Raw genomic sequence first — 25,133 nt, 5'->3', positions numbered from 1 at the left:
CATCTGACTAGCGCAATAATCTTCTAATTATTTACCTGGACTTTGGTCTCTGACCTCTGGCAATTGATATTTGGTTTCCTTCTTAGTTACCCTCTGGCAATTGATCTTTGGTTTCCTTCTTAGTTTTCTTTTCTTCTTTTCTTTTCTTTCTTTCTTTCTTCTTTCTTTTCTTTCTTTCTCTTTCTTTCTTTCTTTCTTTCTTTCTTTCTTTCTTTCTTTCTTTCTTTCTTTCTTTCTTTCTTTCTTTCTTTCTTTCTTTCTTTCTTTCTTTTCTTTTTTATTGATGTTCAATTTGCCAACATATAGCATAACACCCAGTGCTCATCCCACCAAGTGCCCCCTCAGTGCCCATCACCCAACCCATCCCCCTGCCCACCTCCCCTTCCACCAGCCCTTGTTCGTTTCCCAGAGCTAGGTGTCTCTCATGTACTGTCACCCTCACTGATACTTTCACTCTTAGTTACCTTTCTAAAGCACACAGTTCTGATGGTGTCACTCCCTAGGTTCAAAGCCTTCCATGGCTCCCCACTGCCTACAGAACAAAATCTCCAGCTTGACATTCAAGGTCTTAGCAGTCTTGTCCCACGCCCTCTTTCTAACCCCATTCCAACCACTGACTCTTCCTACTCTGATTCTATGGGCTATGGTTAACCAAACACATCTTTGTACGTTTCCATTCCGTCTTGATTCATCTTCTCTCCTCCTCAGTGTGTCCGCCTATTCTTATCTTGCTCTCTAACAATGAGAGAGAGTTTCTTAACTCAAGAGGGCCCCTTTTTTACCTTTCCTGTGTCCCTAGTCAATTTGGCTCTTCTCCTTCCCAGAGCGTGTTTGCGGAGGTCTCCAGTTTAGCATTTACCATCTGCTACCTGGGTCTCTCATTTATACTGTGAGCCAACTTTAAGACAAGGAGGATGATTTACTCACAGCCTAGCAAGTGGAGTGGGGGGAGGAGACTAACTCTCCGAAGGAAAATATTTCTAATGACACCGGAGGGGAAATTTCCAGCGTGTTCCTTGGAAGAGGTTCAAATTCTTTAATTACAGACCTCCTCCTTACCTGAAGCAACTTCCTGGAATTAGAGCTCCGAGGCCTTCTAATACGAACTCTACATTTTCTAGAAGTCAAGTCTGCAACTTGTGAGGCATGCAAGCCAAGCCTCTACATCAGCCTCATCAAGCTCAAAAAAAAAAAACCCCAAAAGCCTACACGCTGCTTTCAGCCACCAATTGCATTTCCCGCGCGCAACCCCACTAGCTAGTAGAATTCTTGAAAGGGGGATCCCACGCCGGAGTCCCGCGCGGCTGTGCCGTGGGGTCTGACGTTGGGCAGCCTCCCGCCGCGGGACCTGCACGGGGCCGGCCACGGGGTCCGCCGGCGCGCGGCGTCAGGACCCGAACCGCCAGCGCAGCCCCGAGGTGCCCGAGGCCGGCGATCCCGAGCCCACGGTGGTTATTCCGCCTTCAGTCGCCGGTACCGTGTGCGTGCGGGCCGGGAGCCCGTCCGGTGCTCCGCCGCTCGCACCGCCCGCACCTCGTTCGCGGCCTCTCGGGGCCGACGCCCGGTCAGAGGGGAGCCCCGCACCTCAGCCGGAGGGAGGCGGGGGAGGGGCCGGGCGCCGCGACGCCCGCTGGAGGCCGAGGCGAACGTCTCCCGGCGGCCGCCCCGCCGAGCCTCAGCGCCCAGACGCCTCCGGATGCGCTCCGGGCGGCCCCTCGCGGCCGGGCCCCCTCTCCCGGCGGCAGCGGGCGGGGGGCGGGGCGGGGGCGGGGCGGGGGCGGGGCTCTGCGCGCGCCGGCGCGTGGAGGCCGCGGGCGGGGGCGGAGCGCGCGCGGGAGGGGAGGGGAGGGGAGGGGAGAGGAGAGGAGGGGGCGCGGGGGCGCGCGCGGCCGTCCGGGGAGGGGGAGGGGGAGGGGTCCGGGGCGGGGGCGGGGGCGGGGGCGCGCGCGGCGGCCGCTGCGGCCTGAGGCGCCGTCGCCGGGCAGAGCCGACCGGGTGCCGCTGGGCGCCGCTGCCACTGGCCCGCCCGGCGCGCGGGGACGGCTCGGGACTGCGCCGGGGCCGGCCCGCCCTGCACGCCGCCGCCGCCGCCGCCGCCGTCCGCCCGTCCGCGGGCCGCCGGGTCCCGTTATCATGTCGCTGAGGCAGCGCCTGACCCAGCTGGCGGGCCGTCTGCAGGAGCCGCAGAAAGTGGCCCGTTTCCAGCGGCTGTGCGGGGTGGAAGCGCTTCCGCGCCGATCCGCCGGGCCCGCCGCCGCTCAGGGGGAGGATGAGAAGGCGGAGGCGCCCCTCGCCCGCGGCATCCGGCGCCGGGAGCCGCAGCTGGGGGCGTCCGCAGGCCCCCAGCCGCCCGGCGGCGGCCGCAATCAGTGTCCGGCCAAGCCCGGCGGCCGCGGCGCCCCCAACGGCGTGCGGAACGGGCTGGCGAGCGAGCTGGGCCCGGCCTCGCCGCGGCGCGTGGGCGCCCTGCGCCGCAACTCGCTGACGGACGAGGAGGGCGAGCTGGCCCACGTGAGCAACTGGCCGCTCTACTACCTGTTCTGCCTCGGCACGGAGCTGGGCAACGAGCTCTTTTACATCCTGTTCTTCCCCTTCTGGATCTGGAACCTGGACGCCCTGGTGGGCCGGCGGCTGGTGGTCATCTGGGTGCTGGTCATGTACCTGGGCCAGTGCACCAAGGACGTCATCCGCTGGCCGCGGCCCGCCTCGCCGCCCGTGGTCAAGTTGGAGGTCTTCTACAACTCCGAGTACAGCATGCCCTCCACCCACGCCATGTCCGGCACCGCCATCCCCATCGCCATGGTCCTGCTCACCTACGGCCGCTGGCAGGTAAGGGCGGGGCCCGGGGGAGCGCTCCTCACTGCCCGCAGTTGTTTTAAATTGCCCGTTTCCCTCCCAAACCTCGCCTTCCACCGGTCTTCACAGTTCCCCGCCAACGGGCCCTCTCTAGGTCTCAAACAATTAAGTCGTCGGGTGGACACAGAGACTCAGCTGTCAAACTATATTCTTTTATAGCAGTGCCTTTCTTAGAACCCAAAGGAAACGCTGCTGGTGGGCTGGCATTATCATTGGGCTTTGGTTTTGTGAGTGGTTTTAATTCCTGTGATGCACCGAATATAACTGTAATTAATTGTTCTTATATTTTAATCGTTCGGTAACGAAGACCCAGTTTCACCATAATATACAGTGCCTTCCCCCAAACTAATTCTCTTTCCGCCTCGGGAAAAGTCTTTAGCTTTACTCAGGGAACAATGTTTGTAAAACCTTAGTGTAAATTCCAAAACAAATATGGTCGTCCGAGGCAATGAAGTAATGAATTTTAAACGAAAGTCACTGTTTATGAAAGTTAATGGAACACTGCCCGAGTTGTCTTTTTAAGGGGTGTGGTTGCTAATTTGCTAATAGACCCAAAGTTTAATTATCTTCTGAATCACTGATCTGTAGTGTCAGTTGTTGAGCTACTCTAGGATTATTGTTGCATTCACTTTAAAAATGCATCCTTTTTTTTTTTTAAGATTTTATTTATTTATTCATGATAGACACGGAGAGAGAGAGAGAGAGGCAGAGACACAGGCAGAGGGAGAAGCAGGCTCCATGTAGGGAGCCCGACGCGGGCCTCGATCCCGGGTCTCGAGGATCACGCCCTGGGCTGAAGGCGGCGCCAAACCGCTGAGCCACCCGGGCTGCCCTAAAAATGCATACTTTTAAAGTCTTTCTTAAAATTAGGGTTCTTGGTCAGACTAGTAGGTCTGTAAAAATGACATGTGTGATAGATAGCAGGGCCAGGCTGACAATCAGGGATGAGTTTCTAATGCTAAACATTTAGTATTTTGCCTACTTTTTTGGCCTCCCATTTTTTTACTTTTTCATGGTCTATAAATTTTACTTGGGTCTGAAAACTAATTCTTTTCTATGGAAGCAAAATTGATGCTTAAACTGATGTCTTGTTTTTTTTTTTTTTAATGGTAAGGAGCTTTGTTCCTCCTGCAGACCAGTCCCTTAATTTAAGAATTAAGTTAGTAATTATGGACAATCTAAAGAATCAGACTTATTCGATTTTTTTTTTCATTAGAGCACAAAATCATCTTACATTGAGAAATACTCAATTCTGTGTAAAACTCCATTCAGATAAACTTACTTTTTCCAGATTCAATTCCAGTATAGATAAAGTCTCGGTCCCTATGGGCACTTCTGTGCAGCACCTCTCTCTCACAATAACATGGAAAACACATACTGTGCAGAGTAAGAATGACAGAATTACGAGGGGAGAGTACCATGGACAGTTTTGTTCTTTCCTATTTAGCCAAAGGAGATAGAGATGATACTCAGATTATAAAGTAGTACTGCCATTTTTGCATGATAGATAAAGATCTTACATTTTATAATCTAAATAGTTCAGATTTAAGATTGTCATTGAGTTACTTTCGGCATGGTATTTACTAGTTAGCTAATGATGTTTCTCTTATTTTTATGAGACTTTCAGGATTCCATTACTTTAGGGCCTTTTAGAACTCCTCAACGAGTAGCTATGTTGCATGCTGTTAATATTAGCAGTCCAAGTAAGAGAAAAGAGTTATTTTTTGCTCATCATTTAGTCAGAACACATGCTAACAGGAAGTCTGAAAACTACTGATCATTTATGGATTGTAGATATTAGTATTCTGACATTCAGGGTTATTTGAATTGTCAGAATAAGCTTACATCATAGTTTTTGAATAATCTAGTATATTTAAATCAAAGTCTGAGCAATTTGTAGATCTCAATTTTAGACATTGAGCTAGATGAGACTTTAGAAATCACTTAGTCTCAAGCTATTTTACAGATGTGGAAACTGACCTATTAGAATTAATCTTATAACATTAGGTTCAATTTCTTATATTTTTTTACTCTAAATTTGAGTAAGCTTCTAAATTTGAATACTTGTTTGTCTTTCGGTTAGCTGGTAGAGAAGAAAGGCTCCCTTGTATGGAAGTTCTGTTTATAAATGTTTATAATAATCTAGTATAAAAACTAAAATGACTTTTTTAACCTTTTTACTTCTTAAAAAAGAAAACAAAAGTACCTTCTTTTGCTTAAGTTGTTTTGGTCTTATGCTCTGTCAGTTAGTATTGTGGTAGTTTGAAGGGTTTTATTTCCAGAGTGGGTAATGAAAAAATATATTGGAATCTCGGATGGTAAGAATTAGACAATAGAAGCCTGGTGTTTTTCTAATAGTAGTTTTGGTTGACAGTCCTGACCTTGTTAGGCCCCCACAGCTTATTCAGGACTAGTGTGGTCACTTCTCTGCCTAGGATGCTGAACCAGCTCTGGAAGCGGAGTGTACTCACATACCGTCCCTCTGGCGTGGATTAACTACTGAACTCCTCCCTGTCACTTAATGTTCCACTTGAAATCTGCTCAAGGTTCACCGCCTATGCAGAGCCTTTTTAATTAACCCCTTCTGTTTCATTAGTCCTCATTTGTTCTTAAAATGACAATAAACCAAAAAAATTACTGGGAGACTTGTTTGAAGCACCTTACTCTCAGAGATTCTGATCCATTAGCTAGCTAAGTGAGGGTGTACTGTGTTTTACTGAAGGTTCCCAAAGATTTTTGAGGAAAAATCTCAACTTTCTTAAATGTCTTCCAGTAAAATTAACTCTTGATCCTTCAAATATATTTTATATTTCTCCAATATTGTTGTCTCACCTTTTATGCAATTCCAGTCTTTGAATCTTTTTAAGGTGTGTTATAATATCAAAAGAGATCAGAACAGTGTGACTCCAAGCGGTTGATACTAGAAGAATGTTTTTTCATGGTGATGCAAGAGAGAAAATGTATGGCATTTCTCCAGGGATTAACTTGAGATCCATTAGCCAGGATGATAATTCTTGCTCTCATATTATTTGTTGGAATTTTTTGTAGCCTTAATTGGGAAAAAAAATAGGAAGGGTCAGCAGGTATTAATAAGCACATAGTCCTTTGAAGAATAATTGATCATTAAAAATAAAGCACTCCTTTTGTATTTATTTTTGCATGTTCTTTCAAAAAATAAAAATTCTTAATTCTTAAATACTATGGCATATAATGAGCTCTTATTTTATTTTATTTTATTTTATTTTATTTTATTTTATTTTAAGATTTTATTTATTCATGAGAGAGAGAGAGAGAGAGAGAGAGAGGCAGAGATACAGGCAGAGGGAGAAGCAGGCTCCATTCAAGGAGCTCGATGTGGGACTTGGTCCCAGGACTCCAGGATCTCGCCCTGAGCCAAAGGCAGGTGCTCAACCGCTGAGCCACCCAGGCATCCCGAGTTCTAATTTTATACTTGATTTAATGACATTAAGAAAGTTTAGAATTAATTTCATTTAGAAAAAATTATTGTCATCACTTTTTGCCAGACCCATTCCCAACTAGTCAGTATCCTTTCACTAATTTTAATAATAATAATAGTAATTCTATTATTAACATTATTAACATTTATGAAGGTCTTACCATAGGTCAGACATTTTTTGAAAGGTCTGTTACCTGATTTAGTCTACTCTTAAAACACCCCAGTGTTTGGCTCTACTATTAATACAAGTGTACAGGTCAGAAAACTACAGTAGAGGGAGGTTCAGTAACTTGACAAAGTAACATAGCTAGTAAGTCTCAAGGGGCAAATTTCAATCTTACAAGACTTATGCAGAAAACTCTTCAAATCATGCTGTGTGATTTTTAAAGAATCTTTGCAATAACAAATATTTTTGAAACATATATGATTGTGTCTTAAACTACAAAAACAGTTTTTATATGCCTTGAGATGATAATGTGTATATACATACGTATGCAATATCTACAAATATTGTAAACATATTAAGTTGTTGAATGAGATCAGTGTTAATTTTCTCACCCTTTTCCTCTATCTTCCTAATATAAATAAAAAATGTCATAAACATGAGAGCTTTGGAAAAGAAAAGCACATATTTTATGAAAATATAGTTTACTGTAGATAATGAAGATATCAGAGATCATAAAAAGATAAAAGGAAGACAAGAAGTAAGAGATACAAAAGTGGGTAACAGATGACAAATGAAGACTAGAAAAGGCTGCAAGAACCAGTGGAAACTGATCCCTGGTAATTCTGCGAGAAAACAGTTTATTAAAAAAATCAGACTGGTTTGGTCTTTGATTTCTTTTTATCTGCTGTCATACTTGTGTTTGAAATGCACATTTTCTGATTTTATAAGTGCTTATTATTCTTGATTTAAAATTAATCTTTAAAAATATTTTATTTATTTATTTATTCATGAGAGACACAGACAGAGAAGCAGAGACCTAGGCAGAGGGAGAAACAGGCTCCTGCAAGGAGCCTGATGTGTGACTCGATCCCAGACCCTGGGATCACAACCTGGGCCAAAAGCAAACGTTCAACCACTGAGCCACCCAAGTGTCCCTGATTTAAAATTAATTAAATTTATTTTTTGAATAGGGAATACTTTATAAAATATTAAATATTTAATACTTACATGAGAAAATGAAAAGGAGAGGGCATTTCTCTTCTTTTTCTGTTCCACAGCTACCAGAATCTATTTTCCAGGATTCATTGTTGTAAGTTTCTTGTTTAGCCTTCTAGAGAGTCTTAACTGTTGTAGACATGTATCTGTATAGTTTATTTTTCATACAAATGTTAACATACTATACTGTTCTGGACCCTGCTTTTTTCATTTAGAAATATATTGTGGAAAAGATTTTCCTTTTCTTTTACCCAACAGTTAATGGGTACTAACTTTGTGCTTAACAGTTGTTTTAAATGCTTTATGTAACAATTCTTTTGATCCCCACAAAATCTTGTGTTATCACTGGTTTACAGAAGGAACTGAGGCAGAGGGATTTTAATTTGCTCCAGATGACTCTGCAAGTACATAACAGAGCCTAGATTCAAACCTAGACAGTTTGGCTGCAAAATTACATTATGCTACTGTATTATTAGTACCTCTCCATATTATATAGAGCTATGTAATTTTTTCACATTTACATTATAATCCAATATATATATTTTATTTATTTATTTATTTATTTTTTTTTTAATTTATTTATGATAGTCACAGAGAGAGAGAGAGAGGCAGAGACACAGGCAGAGGGAGAAGCAGGCTCCATGCACCGGGAGCCCAATGTGGGATTCGATCCCGGGTCTCCAGGATCGCGCCCTGGGCCAAAGGCAGGCGCCAAACCGCTGCGCCACCCAGGGATCCCCAATATATATATTTTAAGATTGATTTATTTTAGAGAGAGTGCACATGCAAGAGCAGGGGGAAGGGCAGAAGGAGAAGGAGAGAAAATCTCAAGCAGACTCATCACTGAGCAAGGAGCCTGACATAGGGCTGGATCCCAGGACTCTGGAATCATGACCTGAGCTGAAATCAAGAGTTGGACACTTGGGATCCCTGGGTGGTGCAGCGGTTTGGCGCCTGCCTTTGGCCCAGGGCGCGATCCTGGAGACTCGGGATCAAATCCCACATCGGGCTCCCGGTGCATGGAGCCTGCTTCTCCCTCTGCCTGTGTCTCTGCCTCTCTCTCTCTCTCTCTCTCTCTCTGTGTGACTATCATAAAAAAAAAAAAAAAAAAAAGAGTTGGACACTTAACTGCCGACTGAGGCACCCAGGCACTCCTGATCCATTATATTAACATGGCATAATTTATTTAGTAAGTTGACTATTCCAAATCTGCCTATTCAGACCTTTCTCATATATTTTTTCCTATTAGATTGCTGGCATTTTACTTACCGATTTTTTAAACTATTCTTTTTGTTTTGTTTTATTTCTTAACTGTTGCCCTACCTTTAAGTATGTTATACTACTTCAAGTATAGCATAAGAACCTTACCACAGGGATGCCTGGGTGGCTCAGCAGTTGAGTGTCTGCCTTTGGCTCAGGGCGTGATCCTGGGGTCCTGGGATCAAGTCCTGCATCAGGCTTCCTACGGGGAGCCTGCTTCTCCCTCTGCCTATGTCCTTGCCTCTCTCTCTGTGTCTCTCTTGAATAAATAAATAAATCTTAAAAAAAAAAAAAAAGAACCTTACCACAGTATACTTACATTTTTCCTTCTCCCCTCCTTTGTATTATTGTTGTCATACATTTTACATTTACATGTTATAAAACTCACAGTAATAACAGTATTATTTTTGTGTCACGTTCCAGCATTTCTAGATTTTTTTCTCCATTCTTCCCCCGTTCTGGAATGTCAGTTTCATGTATCTTAAATTGCTTAACACTGGTCACTCACAGATCACTGATGTGATGATGATGACTGCAGTATTTTTGCACTCTGTGCTTCATTTGGGATCCTTTCGATTGCTATGACATCAAGTTCACTGATCTTTCTTCTGCAGTGTCTTATTTTCTGGTAGACTCCTCAACTAGGATGGGATATTGTTTCAGATACTATATATTTTATATGCTAGAAGCTCCAATTGGATGTTTTTTTTAATCTTCCATTTCTCCACTCATTATGTTCCTATTTTCTTTTACATTCTTGAAATATTTTATTTTTTTATTTATTTTTATTTTTATTTTATTTTTTAATTCATAGAGGCACAGAGAGAAAGAGAGAGAGGCAGAGGGAGAAGCAGGCACCATGCAGAGAGCCTGATGTGGGACTCAATCCAGAGTCTCCAGGATCACGCCCTAGGCTACAGGTGGCGCTAAACCGCTGCGCCTCCGGGCTGCCCTCTTGATAGATTTTAATAGTGTTTTAAGGTTCTTATTCACTAATTCCATCATCTTTGTTATCTTTGTGTGATTCTCACATTTCTCTTGGTTATGGATCATATTCTCTGGCTTCTTTGTGTCAGTAATTTTTATAGAGTTTTTGATTTTGTTGTGTTCCCTTAAATTGTGTTGGACTTTATTGTGGTTACATTTAAATTACTTGTCAGTTTAAGCTTCTAGAGAGGGTTCAGAATAGCCATAGTTTAGAGCTACTTTGGCCTCACTGCCAAGGTTATAACCTTTTTTTTTTTTTTTAAGATTTTATTTCTAAGTAATCTCTACACTTAGTATGGGACTTGAACTTAGAACCCTGAGATCAAGAGTTTCATGCTCTACCAACTGAGCTAGCCAGGCTCTCTAGGCAATAACCTTATAAAGACTGCCCAATTCCCTTAGTATTCTGCCTGGTGGGAAAGCAATTCCAGGCCCCGGTGAACTTTGGATATTGTTTGGCCTACTATTTTCTGGTAGTTTTCCCCAGCTTGGTGGACTTTAACTCCATGCGTGCACACATTGGTACTCAAACAATTTGCAGAGACACCCCCCCAACCCCCTACAGATCACTGGGGCTCATTCTCTGTGCGCATTCCTCTCTCTAGTGTTATGTCCTGCAAATAAATGGCTGCTTTGGCCTCAGAATTCCACTCTTCTTCCCCTTAACTCAGTGAGACTGCTAGACTTTGTTTTGGTTCCTCCTCCCATGCTACAGCCTGGAAACTGCCTCTAGCAGCAAGCTAGGGCAATCATAGGGCTCATTTCATTTGTTTCCCTTTTCTCCTGAATTATAGTTCTGTGCTGCTTGTTTTCCAGTATATGAAAATGGTTGTTTTATATAATTTGTCTAGTTTTCTGCCTGTTTACAATGGAACAGCTGTTATTACAACAGTTAATCCTTTGTGGGCAGAAACAAATCCTCTTACCTCTACTTACTGTTTTTTGTTTTTTGTATTAAAAAAATTTATTGAGATGTAATTCATTTACCATACAATTCACCCATTTAAAATATGCAGTTCAGTGGCTTTCGATATATTCATAGAGTTGTGCAACCGTCACCACAGTCAACTTTAGAACATTTTCATCACCACCCAAAGGAACCCCAAAGCCATAGTAGTGACTCCTCATTCCTCCCACCCCATTCCTAGGTTGTCTAATCAACCGTAGACAACCACTAATCTACTTTATGTCTCTATAGATTTGCCTACTCTGGACATTTCATATAAATAGAAGCATACAGCATGTAGTTTGTTGCTGGCTGCTGCTGCTGCTGATTTTTAAAAAGATTTTATTTATCTACTCATGAAAGACACAGAGAGAGAGGCAGAGACATAGGGAGAGGGAGAAGCAAGGTTCATGCAGGGAGCCTAATGCAAGACTCAATCCCAGGACCCCAGGATCACGACCTGAGCCACCCAGGCGTCCCCGCTGGCTTCTTTCATTATCATGTTTTAAGATTCATTCATATTATAGCTTGTATCAGTACTTCATTCCTTTTATTGCCAAGTAATATCCCATCACATTTTACTTATCTTTTCATCTGCTGATAGACATTTGGTTTTACTTTTTGGTTATTTTGAATAACATTGTTATGGATAGTTTTGTGTAAGTTTTTGCATGGACATGTTTTGGTTTCTCTTGGGTTACTTATTGGTTTTGAAGCTTTTTATATTGTGCTCAAATTAGCCTTTTGTCCATGTGTGATTTAGAAATATGTTTTCCTAACTTGTTCCTTCTCTTCCTATTCTTTTTTTTTTGTCCCCCAGCAGAATTATTTTCTTTTTAGGTATCTTTTGTATCATGGTTTCTGGGTTTTGTGTAACATTTTGAATAGCATTCTACTATGGTTTCTTATAGCACTTCTGTGGGTTGTTGTTGTTGTTTTTTTTTTTAATGCTTAAATCTTTGAACTATCTCTTGCTTTGAGGAAGGAATCTAACTTGATATTTCCCAATAGCACCATTTATTGAATAGTCCATTTTCCCCTACTGACGTAGAACTGTCACTTTTATCATATATTAAATATAGGTATTTATTTAGGTCTGCAAGCTCCATATTCTATTTATTTGTAAATTAAAAATTATTTAAATTTAATTAATTAACATATAATGTATTGTTGGTTTCAGAGGTAGAGGTCAGTGATTCATCAGTCTTATATAACACCCAGTGCTTATTACATCAGATGCCCTCCTTAATGTTAATCACCTAATTACCCTGTTCCCCCAGCCTCCTCCCCTCCAGTGACCCTCAGTTTGTTTCCTATGATTTAGAGTCCTATGATTTGTCTCATACTATTCTATTTATTGTAGCTTTATAATATTTTTTTACTTACTCTTGCTGTTTTTACTTTATACAGTTTTCTGTATGTACTTTAGATTTTGTTTTTCTAGCTAAAGGAAAAAAAAGGAAATATCCTTTTGTAATTTTTAAAAAAATTTTATTTATTTGAGACAGAGACAGAGAGCATGAGCAGGGGGGAGGAGGCAAAGGGAAATGGAGAAGCAGACTCCAATAAGCAGGGTGCCCAACGTGGCACTCAATCCCAGGACCCTGAGATCATGACCTGACCTGAAGTTAGACACTTAACTGACTGAGTGACCTAGGTGGCCCTGGCTATTTTTTTATTGGAAAGATAAAATAGCACTTTCATGTTTAAATCTTTTAACTTCCTTTAGTTGGTTTTGTATATATTATGCGATATGGTTCTGATGTAGTTTTTTTCACACTGATAATTAATTGACCTAATGCCATTTTTTGAATAGTTCATCTTTTCTCCACTTATCTGTAATGCTACTTAGTTACATATCAAGTTACCATGTGTGTATGGATGTGATTCTGGGGTTCTCTATTGTTTCACTGATCTCTTTGTCTCTTTATCAATAACATTGTCATACTTCAAATGCTTTAGAGTAAGTCTTAATATATTTTTTAAGAAAGTTCTTTACCCTATTCTTCAAGATTATCTTGCTGTTTTTGAGTATTTGCTTTCAATATACATTTTAGAATGAGCTCTTTAATTTCTATTAAAAACTCTGGACTTTTATTGAAATTGCAGTGAATTTATAAATTAATGTGGAGAGAACTGATAACCTTACAATACTGAATATATCTGTGATTATGGTAAATTTTATTTACTTAGGTTTTCTTAAATGTATTTCAATGAAATTTTAGAATTTTCTCCATATAAATCAAGTATATTACCTGTTAGATTTATTTGTAGTTACTTTATATTTTTTGTCACTGTTATGAATAATATCTTGTTAAAATTCAAATATTATAACTTTGTTGTTGGAAGATAGAAACATGCTTGATTTTTATGTATTGATTATATATACAACAACTTTTTTCAACTCTTCAGTAATTTAATAATTTATATATATAAAATCTCATTTGTTCTTTATATAGAAAATAGTATCAACTGAGAATAATGACAAGTTTATTTCTTCTGTTGCAAGTATACATTTTGTCTTGTTGACTAAAAAGCTTTAATAAAGATAATGACATTAAATTCCACAAATATATTTTTTTTCCACAAATATAAATTTATTTCATTTCTAATAGGTACTAGTCAAAAACATAAGCCCTACAGATAACAGGGCAAAAAAACCAAAAATATGATCTGTATGCTCAGGGAAATCAGACCTGGTAAGACGTTACTCCACCAGTTCAAGGGAGAGAAGATGGGAGACCTAGATAAGGAGATTCTACAAACAATGGCCTGCCGCCTGATTTTATGTGACTTGTGAACTATGAATGGTTTTTTACATCTTAGATAAGGAGACTACAAACAGTGGCCTGCCACCTGATTTTATGTGACTTGTGAACTATGAATGGTTTTTTACATCTTACGTAGTTAAACAAAGCCACAAGAATATTATTTTGTGACACATGTAAATTGTATGAAATTGATAATTTTAGTGGCTAATCATAAAACTTCTTGAACACATTTATATAAATATATGTGTGTGTGTGTGTGTATAATATATATATGTCTGTGGTGCTACAACAGCAGAGTTGAGTAATTGTAACACTGGCTATATAACCCACAAAGCCCAAGATAGTTACTATTTGGTCTTTACAAAAAAAACTCTGCTGGCCCCTGACCCAGATAGTGTCAGTTATCTGGGAGGCAGTTCTAAACATGACAGAGACCTGGACAGGCTTAGTATCATCAGCATACTTTTGCAGAATGAATGCTGAGAGTGGATGGTACTGCCCTTGTAGAGTACAGATAGTGGGAAGAACAGAGGGTCAAGGGAAAAAACCTCTAAAGACATTAATATTTAAATAATGGATAGAGTGCAGATAGTGGGAAGAACAAAGGGTCAGGGAAAAAACCTTTAAAGACATATATATTTAAATAATGGATAGAGTAAAAAGAACCTGAAACAGAAATCTGACATGTAGTAGTTCGAGAAGTAAGAAGATACCTTAGGGATTGTCTAACTGAGGCTGTGTGTGTGTGTGTGTGTGTGTGTGTGTGTGTGTAGGGGTTCTAGTAACCCATTTTTACTAGCTTAAGAAAAAAAAGGAAAATTTATTTGAGGACTAGAAAGGGTATCCTATGGAAGTCAAAGTCAAGAAATTACTGACAGCCTTTCTGAAGGATTTGAGCCAGGCCTCTGGAATGCTATCAGAATAAAGGCAGTGCTGTCCATCTTCGTTTCTTGGGGTTGCATAGTCTCTCATTTCTGCTGCTTCTCTGCTTTTGCATGCATATGTCAGCCTTACATTACCCCTACTTCTATGTCATTTCCAATTTCAAGCACACAACAGAGACTGACTTTCATTCAAATTATGATTAGGAAAAAAATCTAATCAGCTCAGTCCAGCCAGTGGATATACTGCTCTAGGGCCAAGTGTCCATGCCTGATCCAATAGCCATAGTCAAAAGAGTGGGATTGTACAGTATTAGCATGTCTCCAGGGCCACATTGCTGGGTCTAAGCAGGGATGTTTGCAGAAGAAAGAATTGTAAAGTGGACAATATCATACAAAGAATATACTATAAAGGGAAGATACAAGCAAAAGAGCATCTCTAGAAAAGGACAGTAGTTAATATTGGGGTTTTTGTTTGCAAGATTTTATTTATTTGAGATAGCATAAATGGGGGGAGGGGCAGAAAAAGGGGGAGAAGTAGACTCCTTGCTGAGCAAGGAGCCCCACTCAGGGCTTGACCCCAGAACTCTGAGATCATGACCTGAGCGAAAGGCAGACATTTAACTGCCACCCAGGTGCCTCTAGTTAATATTGTTAAATGCTGCTAAAAGGACAAGCAAGATAAGTACTAAGCTTATTGAAGACTTAGAAAATAAAAATAGGAAAAATCTAATGTTAACATTTTTGGGTATTTCCTTACAATTTGAAAATAATTGCAACCATATTGTATATGGTGTTTATTCTTTTTTAATTTAACATAATGTGTGATAGTTAATTTTGTATGTCCCTTGGCTAGGCCACAATACCCAGATTTTTGGTCAAACACTATTGTAGAGGTTTCTATGAAGATATTTTTTAGATGGTATTGACATTTCGATCGGTAGACTTTGAGAAGTTCACCTACCATAATATTGGTAGGGCTTCATCTAATCAATGGAAGGCCTCATGAGAAAAGGGACCCAGGAAGAGGGGATTCTGCCCACCTGCTGTCTTGGTACTAGAGCTACATCAACTCCCTCCTGGATCTCCCGTCTGCTGACCTACCCTGCAGATTTTGTATTTGCAGCCTCCATGATCCTTAAATCCAATAATAGAGCCAAATCTTGCAATGAATCTCTCTCCATCTCTGTGTATTACATACCTCTTACTGGTTTTGTTTCTCTGGAGAACTCTAATTTTTTCTTAATGAATGAAACACTCTCATATTCTTGCAGAATAGCTTTTATTATAGAATTGTCCTTACTACAGATACTATCCTCTCCTTTTATAGATGAGGAAACTGATGCAAAGAGATTTTGAAACTAGCCCGATGTCCCACACCTGAAGTAGGCACCTTTAGGGAGTCAGCCTAGCTCACAACCCTCAAAGGGTTCCTCACCTTTAGGGCACATATTTTGTCTGTGCCATCTTTTTCATCAGAACTTGAGAACAGGTACTGAGTTTGGGCAGGTTTCTTCACTAAAGAAGTAAATATTGAAAAACCTCCACTACCATGTAGACTAAAGAGCAGAAAAGCTGCTACTACACTGAAAAAGATGAGGCAGATATGTAAGAAGAAGAAATGGTCCTGTGACTGTCTAGTTTATAGTTCAATTTCTTGAAGCTTAGCTTCCTTTTGCCTTAAGGCTCAATGAGATACTCTGTACCCTTACAATACATCTCTTTCTCTCAACATAAATTGATTCCTGTTATTTACATTTTTTAGAGTCCCAATAAATACATATAGTAAATGGCTAGAGCTAGGTTTGTGTAGCTCCAAAAATCCATTATTTTAAACTATTACATTATAATCAATAAATATTTATTTGTTCATTGTGTGGTATATTTAATTTCATGATAAACATTTTTATATAGGATTCCTTGCCCCACGTTTCTATGTCTTTGGTACAGGATTTTAGGAGAAAGATAACTGTGTCAATGTATATGAACATTAGAGCTCTATTTTTTTTTTTTTTTTTAAGATTTTACTTATTTCAGACAGGGAAACTGAGAGAGAACGAGTGGGCAGGAGGGGCAGAGGGAGAAGCAGACTCCCGAGGCACCCAACATTTTCAATTCAATCTGTCCTTTTGACATATTCATATCTGATGTCATCTTACTGTTTCTCTTGCGAACTCTTAAATTACAACATGTAAATTTAGCAACAGAACACATCAAGTAAATATTAATTATAATTTTAAGTACATTTTGTATTAAAAACCACAATAAAGAATGTACTATTTATTACTATACTATTTGATGTAGACTTAGGTTAATAAAATAGGATCTCTTTCCAATTCCTGTCTAGGGAAAGGATTTGTGATAAAGAGAAGGACTAGATGTTTTAGCTTACATCATTTTATAGCTGCGTGCAGGCAGACTACAGCTTTCCAGATAGTTAAGATGAACAAGAAATTCCTGTTTGTTTCAGTGGAAACCAGAGTAGAAACAAGAGAAAAAGTAAATTCAGTCTTCCAGGCAGTTACCAATTCATTCATTCATTCCAATTCCAATCTATCAAAGAAATTTTTATCTAATTGTCTCTTGAATAATCTAGCCCTATTTACTACAAAGCCTCAGAGAGTTTCTCCAGTATCTAATATGGAATCTGTGGAGATTTTTTTTTTAATTCCTATTCAAATCTTCAGAGTTGGGAGCAAATCTAGCCTGAGGTATCAATAGCTCTTATAGAGTGGCTTCAGCACTTGGGAGGTTAAGTGGAGTAGGAGCAATTAAGTATAGTAATTTTCAAAATGTAAAAGGCATTGTAATAGAAAACTCAAATTGTCTTCTCCACATTGGCAAATTCAGCAATTTTATAAGAGTCCTAGTTTCTATTTTTAAAAAAGTCCTCTTCCTCTTTTCCTCTGCAATAACAATCTAACCAACCTTTCTTTTTTTAAATTTATTTTTATTTTTTATTTATTTATGATAGTCAAACACACAGAGAGAGAGAGAGAGAGAGAGAGAGAGAGAGAGGCAGAGACACAGGCAGAGGGAGAAGCAGGCTCCATGCACCGGGAGCCTGACGTGGGATTCGACCCCAGGTCTCCAGGATCACGCCCTGGGCCAAAGGCAGGCGCTAAACCTGCGCCACCCAGGGATCCCACCAACCTTTCTTTTATATATATGTGTGTGTGTATATATATATATTTATTGAAGTTCAATTTGCCAACATATAGTATAACACCCAGTGCTTGTTCTGTCAAGTGCTCTCCTCAGTGCCCGTCACCCATCACCCCATCCCCCTGGCTGCCTCCCCTTCCACTACCCCTTATTCATTTTCCAGAGTTAGGAGTCTCTCTTGTTTTGTCACCCTCTCTAATTTTTCCCACTCATTTTCTTCCCTCCTTTCCCCTATAATCCCTTTCACTATTTTTTGTATTCTCAGAATGAGTGAAACCATATGATTGTCCTTCTCCGATTAACTGACTTCATTCAGCAGAAGACCAGCTGGAAGAACTAACCAACCTTTCTACACACATATTTGTCTTTCTGTTCTCCACTTGACTGTCACTCTCTATTCCTAATTCCTACCCATCCCAATCCTTTACTTGACAAATAAATTGGCTGGAATTTTTGAAGCCAAAATTCATTTCTAGGCAGATGTTACAAATAAATGTGGATTTGTTCTTTACTAAAGTATTAATAGATTAATCTTACCTAATATACAACTTACTATGTACTAGGCACTGTTCTAAAAGTTTTATACATATTAGCTCATTTAATCATCAGAACAACCCAATGGGGTAGATATTCTAATTTAAATGAAACTGAGGCAAAGAAAAGTCCACAATTAAACGGGTATTAAGTTAGGGAGCTGAGAGTTTCAAATACTGAAGTCTAGTTCCCAAGTCTAAGCTCTTAACCACTATAACTAAGCTGTCCTTCATGTATAAAGAGTTTTTCAATTCCTTGTATACCTAGGGTCAAGCAGATTATCACTCAGATTTTTTTAATTTAGGTTTTTCTTAGAATGGAGGCTAGGCACAAACTTAATTAGAGGTAGAAGAGATCTTAAAGATATTAGTTCCACTCCCCTCCCTTTACAAATGAGGAAGCAGGGACGCCTGGGTGGCTCGGTGGGTGGTTGAGCGTCTGCCTTTGGCCCAGGGCATGATCCTGGAGTCCTGGGATCTGAGTCCCACATCGGGCTCCCTGCATGGAGCCTGCTTCTCCTCTCTCTGACTGTGTCTCTGTCTTTCTCTCTGTGTCTCTCATGAATAAATAAATAAAATCTTAAAAAAAAAAAAAATGAGGAAGCAGACCCAGGGATGCTAAATACCACTTAGCATTATATTCTTCCAGTGACCTATTCTGATGCCTTTTCTAGTTTACCATGCTTGTTACTTTATACTTTTATCACTATACAAAAGGTAATAATTTTAAGTTTGGTAAACAATCCTAGTTTCTATTTTCCTTTTCTATGAGAACATTGAGCTTTACCTGCTAAATTTGTTATTTCCTCAAATAAGAAAGTTTTTACTTAAATCTTTAGGTCTTATGAAAAAAGCTGAAAGAAAAATTTACAAGTCCTTCACATTTTCAAATTAGAAAAAATTTACCAAACTGAAAACAGATCACATGACCTCCTAGACGCTTTTAATTTCATACCACTATCTAATCTTTTCATTGCACAGCCTGTTACAGGAACATTTATCTAAACATTCCCTCCAGTTGTTCTACCAAATGGTTTTATTCCTAAGTGATACGCTTTCCTTAACTCTTTATCACACATAATCAGAATTAGTTTTTATATTTTGTCATTTGCCATTCACATTCATTGAGGTTAGTAAAAAAAAAAAAAAAAGGTCATAAGATGCCTTGCAATTAAAGCAATGGCAAAAACTGTCTTCAATAGAATTTAAAATTTTCATAGTAATTTAAATATGGGACAAAGGCAGGCTCCAGAAAAAAATTATATTTTGAATTTGAGAAATGGATAGTGTATACATAAACAACAGATGACAAGGATACCACATTAATGATCTATCTGCCTTGTTCTAATACTGCTAGTGGAATAAAAATTGATACAATCTTTCTGGAAAGCATTTTGTTAATACATAAAAGAGCTCCAGAGGTACCTGGATGGCTCAGTTGGTTAAGTGTTTGCCTCTGGCTCAGGTCAGGATCACAGAGTCCTGGGATCAAGTCTGCTGGTATTGACTCCCTGCTCAGCCGAGAGCTTGCTTCTCCTTCTCCTACTCCCTCTACTTGTGCTCTTTCTCCCTGTCTGTAATAAATAAAATCTTTTATTTATCTTAATGTGTACATTAAATGATTGCATATAGATCAGTTTTTGTTTTACCTTTTTGAACCCACATATTATTTTTTAAAAATTATTTGAGAGAGAGAGAGAGAGAGAAAGAGCACGCGCACGCGCACAAGTGGGAGGAGGGGCAGAAGGAGAGGGAGAAGCATCCCATTGAACAGGGAGCCTGATGCAGAACTCAATCCCAGGACCCTGAGATCGTGACCTGAGCCACAGGCAGAAACTTAATTGAGCCACCCAGGTGCCTGGAACCCGTATATTGTTATACACTATACTAACCTACCAGTATGGAATGTACTAAGAAGGAAGACATGCTATTATGATTAAGTTTTTTGCTTTGTTTTGCTTTTAGTATACAAAATATAGTTTACAATGTGCTATTGTAGGACATGGTTTTTATATTTCTATACAATTTGGTTACTTTGTTTTAGAAAGTGTGTATTAATTTTAAAAGTTTAAGCTACAGAATCCTTACCTAACAATGTTTATTCTAAAACAAGTATTGGAAATTATTGAAGTTTACTTAAAAGGATTTCAGACTGCAATTTATTGTGATGGATTCCAGAGATGCTCTTAGAACTAAAGGTTCATGCGGCCCAGGTTTGAGGCCAAGAACTGAATGGCCTTTGACCCCAAGGTTATCATGAATGTGATAAGGTAAGACTGATACCCTTAGTGGCTGAAGGCTTATGTTTACTTCATTTAACAAGTACTTACTGACTGCCTACTATATGTAAACACTAATTGTAGTCACCGATAATACAGCAGTGAACAAGAGATTCAAGTTCCTCCCCCCATGGAATTTACATTCTTGAGGAGACAATAATTAAATACTATTATTTTTAATATATGTATATACATGTAATATATGTACATATAGAGAATACATAAGCTTTATTATATCCTAATGCATAAATATACCTTCTGTCAAAGATGAGTCTGTAACTTTTTCCATTAATATATTTTTTTTTCCATTAATATTTTGTAGCCTTCAGTGTACCAGTCTTTTACTTACTTAAATTTATTTCTAAGTATTTTCTTAATTTCCTTTTCAGATTGTTCAATGCTGGTGTACAGAAACATAACTGATTTGTGTGTGTTAATCTTATACCATGCAACTTTGCTGAATTCATTTACTAACTCTGGTAGTTTTTTGTGGATTCTTTGGGGGGCTTTCTTTCTTTCAATCATGTTATCTGTGAATAGAGATAGTTTTCCTTTGTCTTTTCAAATTTAGATGTCTTTTCTTTTTCTCACCTATCTGTTCTAGCTAGAACTTTAAATACAGTCTTAAATAGCAGCAGTGAGAGGTAGATACCTTGTATTGTTTCTCATCTTGGAGAGAAACCTTTCAGTCTGTCACCATTAAATTTGTTATCTGTAAGTAGTTCATAAGTGCCCTTTAACACGTTGAAGAAATTCCTTTCTTTCCTAGTTTTTTTGAGTGCTTTTATTATTTGATGATCATGTTGATTTTTTCTTTTTTTTTTTTTTTTTTAAGATTTTATTTATTCATGAGAGACACACGGCGGGGGGGGCGGGGTGCAGAGGGAGAAGCAGGTTCCATGAAGGAAGCTTGATGTGGGACTCAATCCTGGAACTCTGGGATCACGCCCTGAGCCAAAGGCAGATGCTCAACTGCTGAGCCACCCAGGTGTCCCAATTTTTGATGTATTACATTGATTTCTCTTTGTTGAACCACTCTTTTCTGGGATGAATCCCACACCATACATCATGGTGTATAATAGTTTTAATGAGCTCTTAGATTTGGTTTGCTAATATTTTATTTCTGTACCTGTATTTACAAGGGATATTGGTCTGTAGTTTTCTTATGATGTCTTTGTCTGGTTTTGATATCAGGGTAATAATGGCTTCACAGAATGAGTCAGGAACTGTTCCCCCCACTTCTGGGGTTTTTTTGTAAGAGCTTGAGAAAGGTTGATATTAAATCTTTTAAAAATGTTAGGTAAAATGACCAGTGAAACCATCCAGACTTCAGGGACCCTGGCTGGTTGAAGTTTGCCTATTTTGTGATACATCTCAGCATGTGGCTCCCAGGGTTGCATCTATCAGGAAGAGAGAGATCATAGAATGACTGAAAGTGGCATAAGTCACTTTTTCCCAACTCATTGGCTAAACTGGTTACATGGTCCCAATCTAACTGCAAGGGAACCTGAAAATGTAGAGGAGCAGAAGGAATATTTGATGAACATTACTGTTTCAACAACTGTTCTTTTATTTCTCCACAGTATTTAACACACTTGAACACATAGTACATAACACATCTTATATAATTCACATATATTTAAATATATAATTTGCATATTTTGTGTTCACTATTTAGTGCCTTTCCTCAGCTAGAGCATAAGCTTATTCTTCTAGAAAACCATACGGCTTACAATTACTTGCCCAGACACCTTTGTTCATGTTCCTGCTGCTTATATGCCTTTTATTATTTTTTTGCTCTGTAGTCCTTTTTTCTAAATATTAGATCCTACTCATGTCTCAGGACAACTTGGATCTTATGTAATCTGGGTGACTTTGTTAACATCTTTAAATTAAGTGCCCCTCCCTTAGAATTCCTCAGAATTTTTAGTATACTATCGTAGCACTTACCACATTATATAGTTACATGTCTGTGCCATTAACCAAGTTCCTTATGCATGTTGAAGAATGGCTAGAGAAAGAGAGCCTAGAAAAGAAACTATGAGGATCTGAATAAGGATGGCTTAAGGGGAGTGGAAAAGAGATGACAGAAATACTTAGGTGAAAACAGCAAGATGTGATTATTGGTTGAACATGAGGGATAAGGAAGGAATCAAGGATAATTCATATTTCTTATTTAGGCTATTATGTGGATTATGAGGTTCCAAATGAAATAGGGAATATGAGAGGAGGAACAAGATTGGGTAGTAGGATGATGACACTGGTTTGAAGAACAGAGGGTTTAATTAACTCCATAGAGAGATATGTGCAAGTGAAGATATGTGCAGTAGCAGGTGCAGGTGAAGGCATTGGCTGTGGTTCTTAATGCAAAGAAGTGGATAGGTCTTCAGCATGCGAAATAGTAGTTAAAAAATAAGAAAAGCTGAGACTACCAATAACTACTAAGGGCAGAATCCTTATTTATTTATGCCAATGTTTAAGAAACAAGAAGAGGAAGATATGCTCTTATGTGGAAAACAGACAAAAATAGATGGTGAAAGAGGAAACAGAATGTGCTATTATAGAAATCAAGGGTATTTAGACTTTCAGGAAAGTCGTAGCCATGTCAAATACAGTAGAGAAGTCAAATCAAAATAACTATGTACTAAATCTTTGTCACTTTTTTTACAACCTTACTAACTCCCTTTTTTTCAACCCCACTTACTGAACCAAATTGATTTCTTATTGAATTGAACCACCTTGGCTTCAATTTCATGGAGACATTTGAAGCTTAAGGGCATAAACTGCTTCAAGTGTGTCCCTCTCTTTCTTCCTTTACAAACTTGCCACCATGCCTCTTTCCCACTAAACAAGGAGACTCAGGTAAGTCTTGATACCAAGAGTTGTCTACATTTTATGTTTTTCCATTTTTATGACTTTCTGATCCCAGTATTCCCCCCCCACACACACACAGTTTTTCTCAAAAAGGTTGAAATTTTAGTGGAGGGGCAGAAGTGGAAAACCAATTAATTACAAGGTGTTGAATACAAGATGGGGAAGTACCAACAGAAACTACAAATAGCAGTCATTGATGGAACTAAGAGGGAGATGGTGCTCAGTCTTCGTCCCCAGGGAAGCTAGGACACTTACATGGATCAGATTTAGCACTATTCCAGAGGTATTTCATTTTGGAGCTACATGAAAAAATATGTCTCCTACCTGCTTTTCTCCTGCAGCATGATGGTGATTAAGTCTTTACTAAAGAAATGAAAATGAGCCAGTTCTCACAATGAGGATTATACCAGATTTCATTCATTTACTCAAGCATATAAAAAATATGGTTTTTTTTGTTTGTTTGTTTTTGAGAGAGTGAGTATGCACATGCAAGCAAGCACAAGCTAGGGGGAAGGGGTAGAAGGAGAGAGAGAATCTTAAGCAGGACTCCATCTCACGACCTCCTGAGATCATGACCTAAGCTGAAATCAAGAGTTGGATGCTTAACTGACTGAGCCACCCAGGCACCCCTGCAAAAGTATTTCTTCATTGTCTGCTATGTGTCATGTTCAGGGTTAGGTGCTAGGAATACAATGAAGAGTAAAAATACAGTTCTTGTTTTTTGTGGGGTTTTGTGGTATAGTAATTTGTTTTTTATTTCCTTGTTTATATTTAACCTAATTTATTTAACTAATTTTACTTTTTTTTCCCCTTTAGTATCCTCTTATATATGGACTGATTCTTATTCCCTGCTGGTGTTCTCTAGTTTGCCTAAGTAGAATTTACATGGGAATGCACTCCATTCTGGTAAGGAAAACATTGTGTTCATAGTGCCTTTTTTTTAATGGGAAGCCTGAAAAAATATTATTATAAATCTTTGTTTTACAAAAAGAGTATGTTAACATGAGTTTTGTGAGCATTTAACTTAGTAATTATGTATTTTATTGAAACAGTTTCCAGCAATCACATATAACCAAATATTATGCTCAAGATTAGAGGTTTCTCCCTCCTTCCAGTCTGTTTGATTTTCCTTCTCATTTTCTTCTCTGCTTCTTCTCCCACTGAGTGAAAACCAACAATGTGAATACAGAAATCAAGGAGAGCTCTCCTGATTAAAGAATACCCAGTGACTAGAAACTACATGAACTTAAACCACTTATATTTACATATTAAGCTCTAGTTTTCTTCATTTTCCTACCAGTATTTTAGGGCTTACAACAGTTATTTTATTTTGAGAATGCTATTCAGTTTAAAAAGCAGCAGCAAGGGAGCCTGTAACTCTTTAGCCACACCTGCTCCCCTCCTTTCCTCCTCTTCCCAATGATATTCCTTTAATTCTAGCATGCATTATCTCTTCCCCAGATTACTGTAACAGCTTCATTAGTGGCCCTACTTCCAGTCTGACATCACTCCATACAGTGTTTAGTCTCCTATTGTAGTTTACTTCCAAAACACCAGTCTGATGTCATATTGAATGACCTATGTTTCCTCAAATGGTGTTTCTTATCTCCATACCTTTAAGGAATGCCGAAACTTCTGCTTGAATACCCTTTTCCCTTTCTTTGTCTCGCTAACTATCTTATCCATTCCTCAAGACTCACAAAAATGTTCTCAACTCCTAAAAGCCTTGTAACATTCCCCATCTTTCGTTTCTGTAGACTGATTCGGTGACCTTTCTCCCAGAGCATCTTGAGCATAATTCTGGCACAGCACTTATGCTAAACTGCAATTGTTGTTGTTTTTTTTTTTTTTTTTAAATCTGTGACTCCTACTAGATAATAAGCAACATAAGAAAAGCAGCTATGTTTTCTCTCTATCCCTTGCGTCTAGTATGGTGTATCTTTGTACACTCTTTGAACATAT

At 39.2% G+C, this 25,133-nt stretch overlaps 1 protein-coding gene and 2 long non-coding RNA genes across 6 annotated transcripts in view; 1 reads left to right on the top strand and 2 right to left on the bottom strand.

Annotated features, from left to right (window-relative positions):
• Positions 1-2,075: 2,075 nt before the first annotated feature.
• The window catches only part of SGPP1 (sphingosine-1-phosphate phosphatase 1), a 33,402-nt gene continuing 10,344 nt past the window's right edge, over positions 2,076-25,133 (top strand). Inside the window, exons 1-2 of the mRNA XM_077909570.1 lie at positions 2,076-2,829; positions 23,988-24,077. Of these exons, the coding sequence (XP_077765696.1) occupies positions 2,134-2,829; positions 23,988-24,077 (786 nt within the window). The 5' untranslated portion in view covers positions 2,076-2,133. The remainder of the gene's footprint in view (positions 2,830-23,987; positions 24,078-25,133) is intronic.
• On the bottom strand, positions 3,501-7,651 carry LOC144320713 (uncharacterized). 2 transcript variants are annotated; one of them, XR_013386326.1, is made up of 3 exons: positions 7,488-7,651; positions 5,689-5,905; positions 3,501-4,233 (listed from the first exon to the last, which is right to left on the bottom strand). It is a non-coding gene; the product is annotated as an uncharacterized LOC144320713 (long non-coding RNA). The 2 variants fall into 2 exon arrangements; XR_013386325.1 differs by having other exon boundaries at positions 3,501-5,905.
• LOC144320712 (uncharacterized) overlaps positions 19,358-25,133 on the bottom strand; it is a 54,827-nt gene continuing 49,051 nt past the window's right edge. The window contains exon 4 of one of the 3 annotated variants that reach the window (XR_013386323.1): positions 19,358-19,592. This is a non-coding gene — a long non-coding RNA (uncharacterized LOC144320712). Of the gene's footprint in view, positions 19,593-21,387; positions 21,698-25,133 lie in introns of those variants that run through there. The other 2 variants (XR_013386324.1, XR_013386321.1) reach the window with 2 other exon arrangements.

This window comes from Canis aureus, chromosome 9, assembly GCF_053574225.1.
Source record: "Canis aureus isolate CA01 chromosome 9, VMU_Caureus_v.1.0, whole genome shotgun sequence".
Classification (NCBI taxonomy): domain Eukaryota; kingdom Metazoa; phylum Chordata; class Mammalia; order Carnivora; family Canidae; genus Canis; species Canis aureus.
Note: the sequence above shows the minus strand (reverse complement) of the source record. Positions and strands in the feature narration are given on the sequence as shown.